This window comes from Apiospora phragmitis (genome assembly GCF_038363925.1).
Source record: "Apiospora phragmitis strain CBS 135458 chromosome Unknown utg000002l:1.0-5516284.0:1.0-5523493.0, whole genome shotgun sequence".
Lineage (NCBI taxonomy): Eukaryota > Fungi > Ascomycota > Sordariomycetes > Amphisphaeriales > Apiosporaceae > Apiospora > Apiospora phragmitis.
Window position 1 is genome coordinate 488,075 of NW_027117400.1, and position 14,742 is coordinate 502,816.

The 14,742-nt window shown below is 54.3% G+C and overlaps 4 protein-coding genes across 4 annotated transcripts; 1 reads left to right on the plus strand and 3 right to left on the minus strand.

Annotated features, from left to right (window-relative positions):
- Positions 1-5,558: 5,558 nt before the first annotated feature.
- Positions 5,559-6,382, plus strand: PG994_001034 (uncharacterized protein; the record flags this gene model as incomplete). The annotated part of the gene is made up of 3 exons (XM_066852443.1): positions 5,559-5,842; positions 5,898-6,073; positions 6,255-6,382. 3 exons carry the CDS (start codon positions 5,559-5,561, stop codon positions 6,380-6,382), a joined length of 588 nt encoding a protein of 195 aa, XP_066720584.1.
- Positions 6,383-7,636: 1,254 nt separating this feature from the next.
- On the minus strand, positions 7,637-9,134 carry PG994_001035 (uncharacterized protein; the record flags this gene model as incomplete). Its single annotated transcript, XM_066852444.1, has 3 exons — positions 7,637-7,871; positions 7,931-8,187; positions 8,331-9,134. The coding sequence occupies 3 exons, from the start codon at positions 9,132-9,134 to the stop codon at positions 7,637-7,639; spliced, it is 1,296 nt and encodes a 431-aa protein (XP_066720585.1).
- A 676-nt stretch (positions 9,135-9,810) lies between these two features.
- PG994_001036 (uncharacterized protein) lies at positions 9,811-11,357 on the minus strand (the record flags this gene model as incomplete). The annotated part of the gene is made up of 4 exons (XM_066852445.1): positions 9,811-10,133; positions 10,232-10,447; positions 10,588-10,902; positions 11,240-11,357. The coding sequence occupies 4 exons, from the start codon at positions 11,355-11,357 to the stop codon at positions 9,811-9,813; spliced, it is 972 nt and encodes a 323-aa protein (XP_066720586.1).
- A 1,022-nt stretch (positions 11,358-12,379) lies between these two features.
- PG994_001037 (uncharacterized protein) lies at positions 12,380-14,733 on the minus strand (the record flags this gene model as incomplete). The annotated part of the gene is made up of 2 exons (XM_066852446.1): positions 12,380-13,774; positions 13,861-14,733. The coding sequence occupies 2 exons, from the start codon at positions 14,731-14,733 to the stop codon at positions 12,380-12,382; spliced, it is 2,268 nt and encodes a 755-aa protein (XP_066720587.1).
- Between the last annotated feature and the right edge of the window lie 9 nt (positions 14,734-14,742).

Genomic DNA, 14,742 nt, shown 5'->3' on the forward strand with positions numbered 1-14,742 from the left:
GAAGTTTATCGATCGGACGTTCTGTGGTTTAGATGAGGCTCAGGAATAATAAACTACCGACACTGGAATTGCATGAATAACTAGGGGGAAACTATATACTTGTCTCAGCTCAGCTCAGCTCAGGTCGGCCAAGGACGAAGTGCTTTATTTTATTAGTCTTTCGGGTATTGATGAAATGGCTTCATAATTAATTCTTACTCCAGCCGCAGCAGAGTGCGTTTGTCGTGAAGTTATTGTAACGGGCGGGCGATCATATCTTCAAAGAGATCCCAAATCATCATCTCTGGCGCGCTTTATCGTTCAAGCTAAGCTGCCCCCGAAGAAATGGCTGTCTTACCGATCATTACCAGGTTGAGTAGGCATGGACATATGACCTGTGTGTGGAATCAGACGTTTCCTCCTATGGGGTGGATTCGCTACCCCAAAGTTCCATTCCCCGTGAAGTCACTTATTAATGAACCTGGCTAGCCGGCTCTGCTTTTTCTTTCGACGAAGAAGTGATGCTGTCGTCTGGGATCGGATCTACATGCTCAAGATTGCGGTCAACAACCCCGCGCCAAAACCGACGACCGACCCCGCCTCGACGCTAATGATAAGCTTAGCTGGCCGGGCCCCAAATCCCACCCTCCAAGATGCAGTATCTTGTCGATCGTTACTTATTGCTTGTTGACAGCCCCCCCAAATACCGATGTGAGTATGGACTGATTGTCATCATCCATCATCATTTCATCGTCCATCATCCAACTGGGGGGCGGTCTCCAAGTCCGACACCGCAACATCGTCGGTCATGCCACCGGTCCAAGATGATTCCATCGTCTTGCCATGGCCAATAATGCAGATCTGAGAGAAAAAGAAGAAGAAAAAGCGACATTCGGATTCTTGTGATACTGAGTTTAAACCACTCCAAGAATGTCCTATTCTGGTTATCAGCATCACCCTAAGACATCCGGATCCCCGTCAACTGCCCTTCCTCCTGCACCCCAGGCGCCACACTTCTGAATTCCATGCAACAGTGTACACAGCAGTAGGTTAGTGTGTGCATACGACTTACAAGCCCAACAACCTCCGCGTGCTCGCTGCCGATCAGTTTCTCCCTGCTTGTGATCCCGTCGTCCACTGTGACTCTGTTGGTGCATCGTAACAAACGCGGGACCCCAATCGGGGGTAACGAAATGTATCACAGTTATATCTGCATTCCCTGGGCGAACCATATCTAACAATGCCGGCGTCTCTGCCAGTAAATGTTGCCTCACGTCCCAATGTGCTGAGTACCTCCCTCCGAGACTGGCTGACCAGTGTTGTTGTTAGGTTGGCGATAGTGTTAGTGTGACTACCTCGGCATATGGCAACATTGACACCTCGACCGACTGGGGCGCGAGGTGCTACCGAAAGCGGACATCCACCTCCCCAACCCATGTAACCGATCAGTCTGCGGCGCCGATCACTGTGACCCCATGGGTACCGGTAACCACCACTTAGTATGTATCCTGACCTGTACATATGTAGGTCTCACATTCAACCCTATTGAAGTAAAATGCTACAGTTGCAATGCCAATTCTGCTGCCCAGATCACTCGCAACCGACCGATGGACCGAAGGCTAGGTGACTTTTCGATAGGTCTCGAGATATGGTACGGGAAGACTGATGAGCTTCTTCGCCAATCTAACAAGTGCTTAACCTAGGTTAGCTCTCTCTCTCTCTCTCTCTCTCTCGCTCGCTCTTGGGGACTGGCGACGACGGTCTTGGTCGATAGTTCATTGATCTACATGCTTACTTACTTTATCTTTCTGATAAGAAAACCGACCCGGTGACTAGAGATCTCCAAACCCCGCGATCTACCTTGGCAGGTCCCGTCCGGGCTCTGGCCGCGCATGACTTCATCACCTCAGGAATCTTTTTTTGGATGCCGCGGCTCGTGGTGCATCTCTATCTTCAAATGTCTTGGGGGCATAGGTAGTAGTAGATAAGGAACTGTGGGTGTGCAGGTGCAGCAGATGAGCTTCACCCCTTTCCGTAATGGAAACACCACAACCCGCCAGAAAGAGAAGCTCACGAGATGAAATGTTGTGTGAAAGGGATAGTCGGCGCGATTCCACTTTGTGTGTGTGCGTAAATGCGCTGTTCATGCTGTGGTCTAGATGCCTAGTAGAGGTCCTACGGTATGGGTCGAACAGCTGACCCTCGTGAGTTTGTGAAGCCATTGTTCGACGCGGGTCGTATGTTCTATCCTATAGCTGCGACGATCGTGAGGGGAAAAGCGATAGGTCTGGACTTGATGGCCACTCTCCTATCTCCACTTTCATGTTGCTTGTCGGTGAGATGTAGCAGTGCAGGGCAGGGTGGTGACAAAGCCGCCCAGTGGAGTAACTTCGGTTGATGCTTACCCCCGGCATCGACTTTGATGCCCAGTGAGGTTCCGTATGTACTTCACTTTTCGCATGATTGCGATATACCAAGGAAGGAAAAGAGAAAGAAGAAGAAAATAATAGAAGATTAAAACTCAATAAAGCGACGAGGGTCTTGGAAGCGGTGAATGGTCGTCGGTGTGATCGGGATGGTGAGGCTTTCATGGAGGAGGTATCGAAATCCATAGTATGGTATCAAATCAATGAATTCCGGGGAAGGGTCCCGAATCCCCATGGGCGGATCCCACTTGAAGTGTGGTGGTCTTGGGAGATCTATCTCCGAGACTTTCTGGCGGGCGGCGGGGGCATGTGGACTCAATGCCCATTGTGCGACGTGGGAAGGACCAAAAGGCACCTTTGAGTCATGACTCTTCGCCGATGCAAGTAGAAGAAATAAGGCGGAAAAAAAAATCTTGGTGATGACTGCATTCCCGAATGTCGCGGAGTATTTCCCTGGTGAGATTCATGGTCACCGCTTCTCGCCCGACGTTGCACGCCTCGCTTCATTGCACTTCACTTCCCACTCAACTTTGTAGTTGGTGACAAGAGGCGGGCGGCGCTTCGGCGATATCGAACCCTCGGGAACAACGGACGCATGAACGAGAAACGCTCTAGACGACGACGACGGCAGAAAGTATCCAGACCCGTTAGCAGGTTGGGTATCTCCTGTCTGTGTTTGCGTGCCATTCGAACGAAGTGGCGGGCATGCTTGGCATGTTTATTGCCAGTTGGTCACATGTTCGTTTGTGGTGGTGGACGATGCACGTTGATTTGCGAAACGGCCCCCAGGCTGGAAACAATTAACCTACTGTAGTAGGTTACATTGGAATCAAACTCGGCACGCCGTCAAGCCCATCGCCAGTCCGGCCTTCCCCCCCCAAGCGATGGTCGTCCACGTAAGACGCCAAAAGGCGCATGGCATTGACGAATCTGGAGTGTGCTACGCCACACAGCTAAGAAAATTGTTACATCATCCATCTGGTGACGGCCAATAAGCTTAACCACGTATCTCTGTCCCCCTGAACTAGTGGTTTTCGTTTTTGTTGTTGTTTGGATTACTTTTTCTTCCCAATGATGATGATGATACCTATGACCCTGTGAGTGGGATGAAAGAATGTGCAGTAGGGTGTACAAGCAAAAAGCCGGAGCCGATAGTGGGCACTGAAAGGAAGAGGACCCCACCAACAACACTTTTTCAGGGCTATTGACCGGGTCTGGGATAGTGGGTTGGGTGGTGTTGCGCTTCGGTAGTTGGAGACCAGATGATCGACGTGCCGGCGCTGGCGCTGGTTGCTTGCCGCGCAGGCCAAACCTTGAATCAGACGGATTGGGTTGGGTCGGTTGGTTAGATCCTCGCCAAGGAAGGATACGGGTACTTTATCTCATCACACCCATTCATCATCACATGGATCGGGATGGATAGAGATCACTCACCCAGGGCCAGGGCATTTCAGCGGGACAGAAGAAAACTGAGTTGGATGTGTTATTTTTCGCATTCTCTTATCACGCAGATGAGGTCCATGTTTTCGGTCTTCAGCGTGCTGGCATCTTCGGACTCGGGTTAGATTTGCTGAAGGTTCGGGATTGCCTAATGTGACTTAAGCTGACCAGATGCGGCTCCTGCGGCAGAGGAAGCACAGAAGCGAAGACCCAAGCCCCCCTGCGCCTCGTTCTTGCTTGGGGGGCCTATTGCTTTAGGGGCTCTAATAAGGGAGCAACAACAAATCAACAATATTCCCTTTGAATGATGATGACACGCGCATGCCTCCTTTTTCTAAGAATGGGTGATGCCAAGCGAGCCTGTCACATTCTCCCGTCCCTCTGCATCGCCCTGGCCCCCCATGGAGGAATAGATTGCCAAAAATTGAGTCTTGCCAGATTCGATAAATCCATATTAGATTGCGGTTCAATAAAGGTTGTCTGTCACCCCAAGACTCATCATCCCGAAGGGGAGCAGCTGAGAGCATCTCAAGATGTGGAATCAAATGAGCTTATGCGTACCTGTAGATACGCAGCTTGGCAGGTACTTCCTTTTTCTTCTTCTTCCCTTCACCCATCCAATCCATATCCAGACATCCGCACACTTGCACATCTATCTGGAGACGCGGACCCACGCCAAGCTTTGTAGATGGTGTCGCCGTCTCCGTTATCGACTGACAAGCTTGACGATTGGAACCTGACCTAGCATGTACCACGTAACTTAGGGGTAAGTTGAGACAGCATCTTGGCATGTGGGATGTACCGCCCATCCATCCAGATGCGGGAGCGTTGTTCTTGTCTCCCTCCTCTCTCTGCATTAGCTGTCCCTAACGCGAAGGGTATTCGACGGGGCGTCGTCCGGCTAGACTAGGAACCCAAAGTGGAGTGTGTGAGCAAACCTGAGCAGCTTAGGGGACCTTGAGGGGACAAAGACATGCAAAGCCCAACGCTGGCTGATTGGGCATGCAAGGCCCTGTAAAAATAATGCAAAAATTACTTCATCCAAGCATGCACGTTAGTCAGTAAGCAGCAAGCAGCATAGCACACACCCAAACAGACACAGCAACAGCGCATCACAGGATTTTTCCCGTTTGTCTCCCTCCCCCTTTCCCGATCGAATGTTTATTTACTACCACCTTAGTACTAGGCTTCTGTCAAGTCAAGTCAATAATGAATAATAGGTCTCCGTATTATTACTCGGGGATTACCAGATATTTTCAATAATCGGTGCATGCATACTGCGCCGGGGATGTTTGTATGACATCTTGCATCGCTTCCAGTTATATAAGTCCAGTAGCATTCGCCGCCCCCCTCCGACCAGAAGCACTCATGTCTCGTCAAAGTACTTACATACTTGGACCCCCATAACCCATGCTACTCGTAATAATAGGTTCGTGCTTGTTGTACATTCTGTATTTAAGACCTGGAAACATCCCTCGATCTTAACCTGGTAAAAATCTTTTAAACCATTGTCCACATCTAATACTTCACTGTGTTTATATATCACACCCCACCACCCACCAAATTCAACGCTACTACGCTTGGGCAACTAACAAAGTCATCCCAACCGAACCTCAGACCAGCACATATATACACATAGGGCTGAGAAGGAGCAACAAGGGCGGAAATATCAAGAGAGAGAAAGGACAAAAGTAGCAACCACAACACAAGAAGATGCCGCGCTTCTCCAGCAGATCATCGTCGGTTTCGGCCTCCGACGACGACATCGACGCTATCACGCCGTGTCCGTTACCCGCCCCCACCACTACCGAGACATCGACATCAAAAACACCAGTCTGCCCCTCCTCCTCCTCTTCCTCCTCATACTCTACCACCAGTAGTCGCAACCTTTCAGAAGATGCACCGAGGCATAGCAGACGGAGCAGTAGCGGCAGCCACAGCAGCGGCAGCCACCGGAGGATGCTCGCAGCCGCATTGGGTCTGCACCGCAGCAACAGGTCGCCGTCGCCCACCACCATCACCTCATCGCTGAGCGAGGCGAACTCGGAGGAGGCCCTGGACACCTTCGCGAGCCGGCGCCGCCACTCCCGTCCGCGCGCTCGAGCAGGGCGCGGGCGGTGATCCGGAACGCCTTTGGAGACGCATGCTGGAGCTGCAGCAGACCTACGGGTGTTATAACTCGGCGCGGATGAGCGCCGCGCTCGAGTCGGGCGATGCCAGTTTACGACGTGAGTTTTTTTTCTTTCTTTTTTCCCTTCTTCTCTCTCTCCCCACACATACATACCATTCTCTATATTCCCGGCATGTTGGGACGTGTGGTGTGCGTGCGTGCATGCATGCATATACGCCTGTCTGTCTGTCTTCAATTCTACGATCTGGTTGGCTGACCCAAACGAACGGGAACAACAGCGTCGAGAGCCTGCCTGAATCTCCTGAACGAACACATGGTGCTCCTCCCCGATGACACGGACTACGCTCTCAGGGATAGCAACACCACAACCACAGCAACTTCTGCCGGGCACCCGAGGAATCACTAAGGGAAAAGAAAAACCGGTATCTCAGCCACGTTTCGGGGGCTGAGTGATGGACCTTGGCAGGTGTTAATTAATTTGGGCAGCGGGCGAGCGATCTTACTACGAGATTGATTACTTGGATACTAGATTTGTGTTTCCTTGTTTATTTGCTTAATTTTGCTTTGGGGTGAGGCATTTTCAATTCTCACTCTATCTTGGGCGGATGGTATTAAGGAGCAAACACAGCCAGCCGCAAACTGGGTTTTACCACGGGCATTGGTTTGTTGAATCTCGTATCGCATGGAGTTTATTGGGCATGAAAACATTGGGCGGCGGGCGATAAGATTGATCGGACGACGAACTTAAGGAAGGCGATGATACCCCCTTAGCACGCTGCACCAGTGGTTAGTAGTCGACCACTTTTTGAATTCAAGAAGCTTGCTTTTTCAGTTCTTGTTGTTGTTATTGTTTTAGGTGACTGTCTACTGCGCTAGGGCTGCTGCTGCCCGAGTCAGCGCCCTGAATGGGCTTGCTCGATACGCAAATGTGGCGCACCCAGCATGTCCGATTCCTTGGCAAAACATGTTTGCGAGTGTAACTGAGTATGTGTGTAGCCGTCAACGAATCTTGCTAACGCTCATCTCATTGCATGGTCAGAACTTGATCTCACATAGCACAATCTTGCCCGGACCAAGATTTGCTGCAAGGATTGCCCAGCAAGCAAAAGGCTGTTGGCCGACGACGATTTAGCGCTTGCCTAGGCTCGATAGGGCGCTGGCTGCTGTAGTGCCAAGGTCCAAAGCTGGGCTTCCAGGAGTTTGCTGACGTTGATTGCCAGAACGACTGGCTTCCGATATGTCGACCCGACTGCAGCTTCGCCGGTACATTCCGACTTTGTCAGTCTGTTCACTTTTTTTTTCTGTGTCTTCTTCTTCTGTGGGTGGCATGAGCGGTGAATTATTTGCGGCCCAGCCCCTCTGTGATGAAGGGACGAAAGACCCAGTACGGCGCTACTTTGACAGGTTGTTGTTATTGGCCCCCAATTATTGAAAGTATAGGTATGTATACTGTTGACGATGATACATGTTAACATCGGTTAAAAACGGACAGACAGACGGGGACGTACCGGGTCCGACCCATTACACCAACTGCATGTACTTAGTATACTGTTAAATTCAAGCCCTAACTTTCTTGTGGAGCCGGCCTCATTCTCTATCAGCCAAACAACAGCCCGCCCTACAGGTAATAGCAGCCAGGGGGCCGGGCAACGAATGGGTTCTACTCATCGTCACTGGCCAGACACCGCAGCGCATTCTCCAGCACCTTGACGCACTGCTGCCGGTACCGCACCGCGAGCCGCTGGTTCGCATTGAGCCCCTCGGCCTCGGCGTCGGGCTCCTCGACCTCCTCGAGCACGTCGAGGTCCTGCGCCAGCTTGGACCCGAGCGCCTGCACGATGCGCTCCTTCACCGGCGGCGCGATGCGGCCCGCCATGATATCGTCCATGGTCGCGCTGTCCTCAAAATCGGTTTCGCCGCCGCGGTGGCGGCGGCGCGGGTAATGGCCTCGTACAGGCTCGTCACCAGCGAGTCCTGGATGTGGGCGAACTGCGTCGCCACGTCGTCACCCGAAATCAGCCGCTTGGACCGGCCCACGACCGAGGTGGGGTCCGTCATGGGCCGCAGCGAGACGAGGTGCGTGCCCGCGAGGTCGTCGTCGTCAGTCGCGCGGGTCCGCACGTGGACGTAGTCGTTATGGAGATACTCCTCTTCCGGCAGGATGAAGCCGTAGCCCAGAAGCAGTTCGGCGTTCGTTTTCATGCCATAGTTCTAGTAGAAAGAAAGCCTCTCATGTAAGTAAATAATTGCGTTCTTGTTTTGTGGGGTGAATGTGTATGTGTGTGTGTGCCTGCATCGGCAGGAGGCAGGCTAGGCAGTGACTAAGTGATGGGTAGAGAGAGAAAGAAACCTACATTGTACACTTGACTACCGGACTCGCAAGCCTGCCCAGATACTAGCCTGCACAGAAGCGTCTCGCTGTCCGTCCTCCACGCCGTCCTGGCCACCGGCGAGTGATTCCCCACATCGTAGAGCGGCAACAAGACAGAAAAGTCGTCGATCTCGCACGGCAGCGCCAGCGCGTCCGCATCCGGGATGACGAGGGACGGGCGGAAGCTGCGGCTTGTGAAGATGGCGTAGGCCCAGAGGTACAGTGGCCGCGTGTAGGCGGCCGCATCCGATGAGGGGAGCAGCTTTATCGCTTGCTTGTACTCCTTCTTTAGAGTCGACTTGATCTCCTGCACGGCGACGTAGGCGTTGGTCCCCACCAGGAACTCGAGGTCGTCGGCCGGCCAGAGCGCCGGCAGCATCCCCGCCACGTGCTCGGGCTGCGGCAGGGTGCGGAGGTAGGGCCACCAGGCCGACGCGGGCCCGCGGAGGTCTTCCCGCATCAGCACGAAGCGGCCGACGACGTGCGGCAGGACCTCGCGCAGGAACGCGGCGGGGAACCAATCGTTGTCGTCGGTTTTCCCAGAGATGCTCTTGTGCTGGACGGCGGGGAAGTCCGGGTGGCCGCAGATGGCGTTGAGGTACGACAGGCTCCGGGCGATGGGCAGGGTCACGACCGTCTCGCCGAGGCGGACGGCGCCGCCGTCCTTGACGCGGAAGGAGCCCTTGGTCACGGCGTCTTGGTACACTTCCACCGACGGGTGCAGGCTGCCGCCGGCCTCTTCGACCCAGTGGATGAGGGCGGCGTACCGCTCATTGGGCGTGGTCATGGTTCGTTCCTACTGCTTGCTTCCGTAGAAGAGATGGAAGCTGTCGACGTTTTTTTTCCACGGCCCGGCCGTTTCTTGGTGGGGTTCCACCGGACGTGAACAACTATAAATTTCAGATCCTCTGGAAATAGATTGCGAAGCTTCCGTTGCAGCTCGAGATGGTTCTGGCAAAATTAAGTGTGCTCTTTAAATAGAAGATGAACCAATCCAAATTTCCAAGGCCTGTTCACGTCGATGTATGTTGCTCTGCTGGTGTGGTGTATGTTTGCGGCCGGCATAAATGCGGACTCTCAAGAATCAAAATTTAGTGAGTGACGTGACCCCGCTGTCCGACGTCAAACAGCACCAACATTCGACTCATTTTGCACGCCCGTTGGTGGTCAAATGCTTTGGAATACCGACCATTTCACAGTAGAAACATACCAAACGTACAAGATTTCAAAGCAGTATGATTCTTCACCTAAGTACTTATGTAGGTTCTTGCCTCTATTGGATCTTCTTTGGCACGCACGCTTGGAGCCCTGCGTCATACCGAAGGTGTCAACGCATGCGCCCGCTTATTTGCTGTGGATAATCCCGCGTTCACCCGTGGTTTACTTACAACATGTCAGTCCAGCACCTGAGCTATAGAAGCATACTTCTCCCTCTCAGCGTAAGTATGTATGCAAGCATCTCATCACGTCTCGAAATGGCCCCGGATCCTGGCGATGACCTCCTCGTTCTTCTCGAGATGCACGCTGTGGTTCGCATTCTCGACCACCATGAGCGCCGCGCCAGGTATCCTGGAAGCAATGAACTCCGAGTTCTCTGCTTTCTCGCATGTCAGTGGTCTGCCGCCTGGTGATAATGACGCAGCATCGTTTTCTGTGGAGGAACTGTGTGACAGACCTGGTGGGCAGATCCAGTCCTTGTCGCCGACGATGACGAGCGTCTTGGCCGTGATCCGGGACAGCTGGTCCCGGTAGTCAAAGTACTTTTCCGAATCCGAGTAGAGGTCATCTAATTCCTAGATTAATTGGGTTTTCTCACCTGCTTCTTCGTTCTCTCTCCTTCGACACTCTCGTAGCCACTTCACCGGAACGGACGGACGGACTCACTATGCGCCTCGGCATTGTACACATTCCCCAGGCAGCTCTGCAGCGCCTGGTCAGCATCGAAGGCCTCGCTGTACAGCGGCAGCATGGCTAGGTGCACGAGGCGGAACTCGAGGTCGCTCGCGAACCGGCCGAAGACCTTGTCGCGCAGCATCCGGACCGAGAAACTCGGCGCCCGGTCCAGGCGCTGCTCGAGCACTTTGATGGCGTCTTCTTCCTCTGTTGTTGGTGGTGTTTGGTTTCGGCAGTCAGCAAGCATAGCACACACACATACCTACACTTACCTTCTCACTAGAAAAAAGAAAATTGAAGAGAAGGGGGTGTGGCGGAAGAAAATGGAACTCCATATCTAGACTCACGATGCCAACTCGCCGCCGTCCCCCTCAGCACCAGATGCCGCACCCGATCCGCATACCGGATAGCATAGTGCAAAGCCAAGAACCCACCAAAGCTCCCACCGCAGATGACAACCTTCTCCCGTTCCTTGTTGGTAAAGTGCGCGCGGATGCCCTCGACGTCGTCGACGATCTGCGAGAAGGTGTAGGGCCTGGTCGCGGAGCTCCGGCCGTGGCCCCGGTAGTCGAACGAGAGGACGCGGTAACAGCCGCCGCCGCTGCTAGCAGCGTCCCCCACGGAGAGCGGGCTATAGGCCTTGAAGTCGGAGCGGTGGTCGCCTGTTTTGTGTTTTAGTCCGCGCGACCAATTATTAGGCAAGCCCTTTCCCTTCCCTTATGCAGATCGTCGGCCAACAGCCCGACGTGACAGGCTTGGAGGGTATGTATGTGTAAGTGCACAATGAGGCACACAGCCAAGGGAAAGCCGGCCAAAGAAGACATATTATGCGCCTAAACCAGACCGACTAGGTAACGTAGGTGGTAATAAGGATGAAACCCAATCTGATGAAATATGACCCGGGATCTAATCTCGGTATTCGGGATTTGCACAGAGGGAGGCGTAAAGCAGAAACGAAGGGCATGATGGATGATGTTGGTAAGCAAGTCTGCAACTCACCCATGCCGCGGCCGCCATGCAGCGTGATGAACAACGGGGCGTCCGCAGGGCCCGCGATCCGGTAGGCCAGGCGGGCGCCGTTGATCTCGACGAATTGCACATTATCATCGCCCCCCATGATGGTTTGGAGATATCCTTGAGGTTCTTCGCGAAAAGGTTTCTTTCTTTTAAACTATCGGTCTTTAGAACTTTGCGTGCAATGGGTCAAGCCGAGCAGTAGAACATTACAGCCAGCAGAACAACCACCCCTCTCGTCCCAAGATGCACTTGTACTGCATAACATACATCCCCCACCGAAACAATCCACCAAGAATCACCACCTTCTCAATCAGGTTTATATCTCCATCATGATAGTTGGGATGTGTTTCTATTTTATCGCCGAACATCTTACCTAACCCCCCCAATAGGACCGCTGTGTTTGGCTGACCTTACTTACCCCAGAATAGAAGGTTCACGTGTGCCCGGTTGCCGGAGATTAGTGCGACAGTCGGTGCAGACCCGACAACCGACTCCCCAACGGTTTGCGTGATCCAACCCAAACCCACCAGTCAGCGACGATTTTGGCGGCGAGCGGGAGGAGATACGAACCAGGGAAATCCTACTCCCGCTTGGCGTCGGAGTTTGCGCGCACACGCTCGTCTCTCTCGCTCTCTCTCTCTCTCTCTCGCTCCTAAAAAGGAGGCACCTTCTCGCCTATATAAAGACGTAAGCCGTTTTCCCAATAGTAACGAGGCGGATAGAAAAAGAAATGTTCATAAGTGGCTAAGTAAGTAGCTATTATGCTTGGCATTTCTTGGGGGCCCGGAAAAGTTGGAAAAAGAAACGAGCCATCGGATTTTCGGTTTGAAAACAAATGCTGTACCACCACCACCACCAGGCAGGCCAGCCAACTTCATCAAACTTTCAACATATATATGGAAAGCACACGAGACGTATAGTCTCTCTCATTCATGATCATAATATTTATTGCTAGACGAGCCACATCTACTTTTTTTTTCTATCATTCACCACATCACGCGACTGTTTGTTGTCCGGTCGGTCGTCATTCTTCTCACGCTACTACTTATAGGAAATCAAGCTCAATGGAGCCCCAACCGCCATTCCCGTTGACATAATTCATTACAGCATTCTCATTCGTCATTACACTATGCCGCCCCCGACGTCCGTACCGCCCATGCTGACCGAAGGCGTCCGCCCGCGCATCGTCGTCGGTGCCTGTTGCGGCTGCAGCTGCTGCTGTTGATGCTGTGGTTGCGAGTGTGGCTGGTGGGAACTGGCCGACGCCCCTAGCTCTCTGTCGTCGTCCTCGGGAACGTCGAGAAAGCGGTAACACGACGCCTTGCCCAGCGCATCCTGCATCAGAGCCAGGTAAGCCGACACGATGGGGCGCATCATGTCCTGGCATGATGTCGGTGTGGTTGTCCGCGGCGGCGCCGTCGAGATGCTGTTGAGTAGGCCCAAGAACTGCCGGAGGATCTGGGCCCCGTGCCGCGCGCTGTCCCAGCCCTCGGGGAAGGCGTCGAGGATGCTGATGAGGACGGCGACGTCTTCCCGGGCAGCGAACGGCAGCATGTCGCCCGCGGCAGCACCCGAGCCCACACGTGGCACGCCGCCCTCGCCACCGCTGCAGTAGGAGGAGGCCAGGAAGCTGCGGATAAGCACGAGACCCACCGGTAGTAGGCGGCTCAAGGTAACGCGGTTAAGGGGCAGCTGGCGCTGGTTGAACAGGGCCGACGTCGACTGCAGGTGCTTCTGCGCAAAACGCAGCAGCTCCGCCTTGGACACGACACCGCCGTTTGCGCCTTCGCCCCGGCCACCACTGCTGCCGTTGTTCGGCTGCGAGTTGAAGTGCGACGGGTAATACAGCAGCAGGAGCAGGTAGTAGTAGCGAGCGCTGAGCCAGGTGATGGAGTTGTGGATGGGTACGTTGTCGGGCTCCAGTGGTGACACGAGACAGCCGTTGCTGTACCAGTTCTCAATGTCGGCGCGCATCTCCTGGAGGATGGCGCGGCGATCGGCATAGGTGAGGGAGCTGACCTCGGCCTGGCGGCGGAAGTGCACGTGACGCAGGATGCGGTCCTCCATCTGCCGCAGCTGAATGACGTGTCGGCTCGTCTGCAAGATCGTGGCAAAATGCGACCGCTCCGCTGATGCGAATTCCTCCACCGTCAGGCCTGGCAAAGGCACGTCCATATTCTCGTCCGTCAGGGCGACCGGCAAGCCCAGAGAAGTTGCCATCATGCGGTCCAGCACGTATATGCTCCAGAACAGGCGGTGCCGTAACTCGATGGCCGTTGCCGACAACGTCGTTTCGTCCGAGGCCCTTCGCGACAGGCCGAGCAGCATCGCCTGCCGCGAGACGATGCCCACAATGGACCAGGCCGATGCGCCGGCAGGGTCGAACAGGGAGTAGAGCGCCAAGAGGACGAGGATCTGTATGGATTCGATGCTCTCCCGGCAGAGGCATTCCTGGATGATGTCCGAGTAAGCAACGTCAAACCGTAGCGCAGTATCGTCGGGTATCTGCCCGGCGCGCTGCAGGTGGTGCAGCCGATGGCCATGATGAGGTAGAGCAATGTCGAATCGGCATCCCGCCGCCGCTGGGCGAAGTCGCCAATGACTTCGAGATCGTGGAGGATCTTGTTCCGATCCACGAACGGGTAGGCGCGGTTGACGTTCCGGAAGTAGGCGTCGACGAAGCGCCGAGCCGCCGCGTCCTGCGGCAGCCGCTGTGCGGTCATCGTAGACGTAACTGATCGAGCATCGCTGTAGCTCTCCACGGAGCCATGGGCGATAGAATGATGATCGGGCGAGGAAGCTGGTTGACTGTTGTTCATGTTCACCTCAACAGTACTTTGCGTGTGGTCCATCATGGGATGGTCTTCGTGCATAGGTGGCAGTTGACGGTGTTGCTGAAGCTGCTGAGCCTGTCGCGCTGCCACCGCCGACATGGCCGACGCCGCCGGGCTTTGCCCATTTTGGGAAAGACCCGGGGAAGTCCCCTGTAGTAATAGAAGTTCACTGATGTCGGTGCCCGTCTCGACCGCCTCAATGCCGGCCGGGCCTATGGGGAGGGCCTCGTTGATGTAGCGCGACAGCCATTCGACGCGCGCCCGCAGATGATGAATCTGGGCATTGGTCGACGAAGCCGGGGTGGAAAAGGAACAGCGCTGACCGGCACTAGCACACAGCGAGCATACGGGGAATGTCCGCGAGCACTTCTTCTTGAAGGAGCGGCAGCGGTCACATGCCGGGATGGATTTAGAGGATGATGACGTTGCTGCTGGCGGAGGGAGACCGGTAGGCTTGTTGTGGCAACTGTCGCCCGCTCCACCGATTGGCGGCGTCGCTCGGCCGCCGACGGCCGACCTTGGCTGCTCATGTGCTAATGACGGAGGTGACATAGACGACGGGGTGTCTTCAGTCTTGAATGTCGGTTCTGTCCGACTGACGCGAAAACGATGGAGTGACGACTCCAGATCACTTGTGGACATACTCTTGAG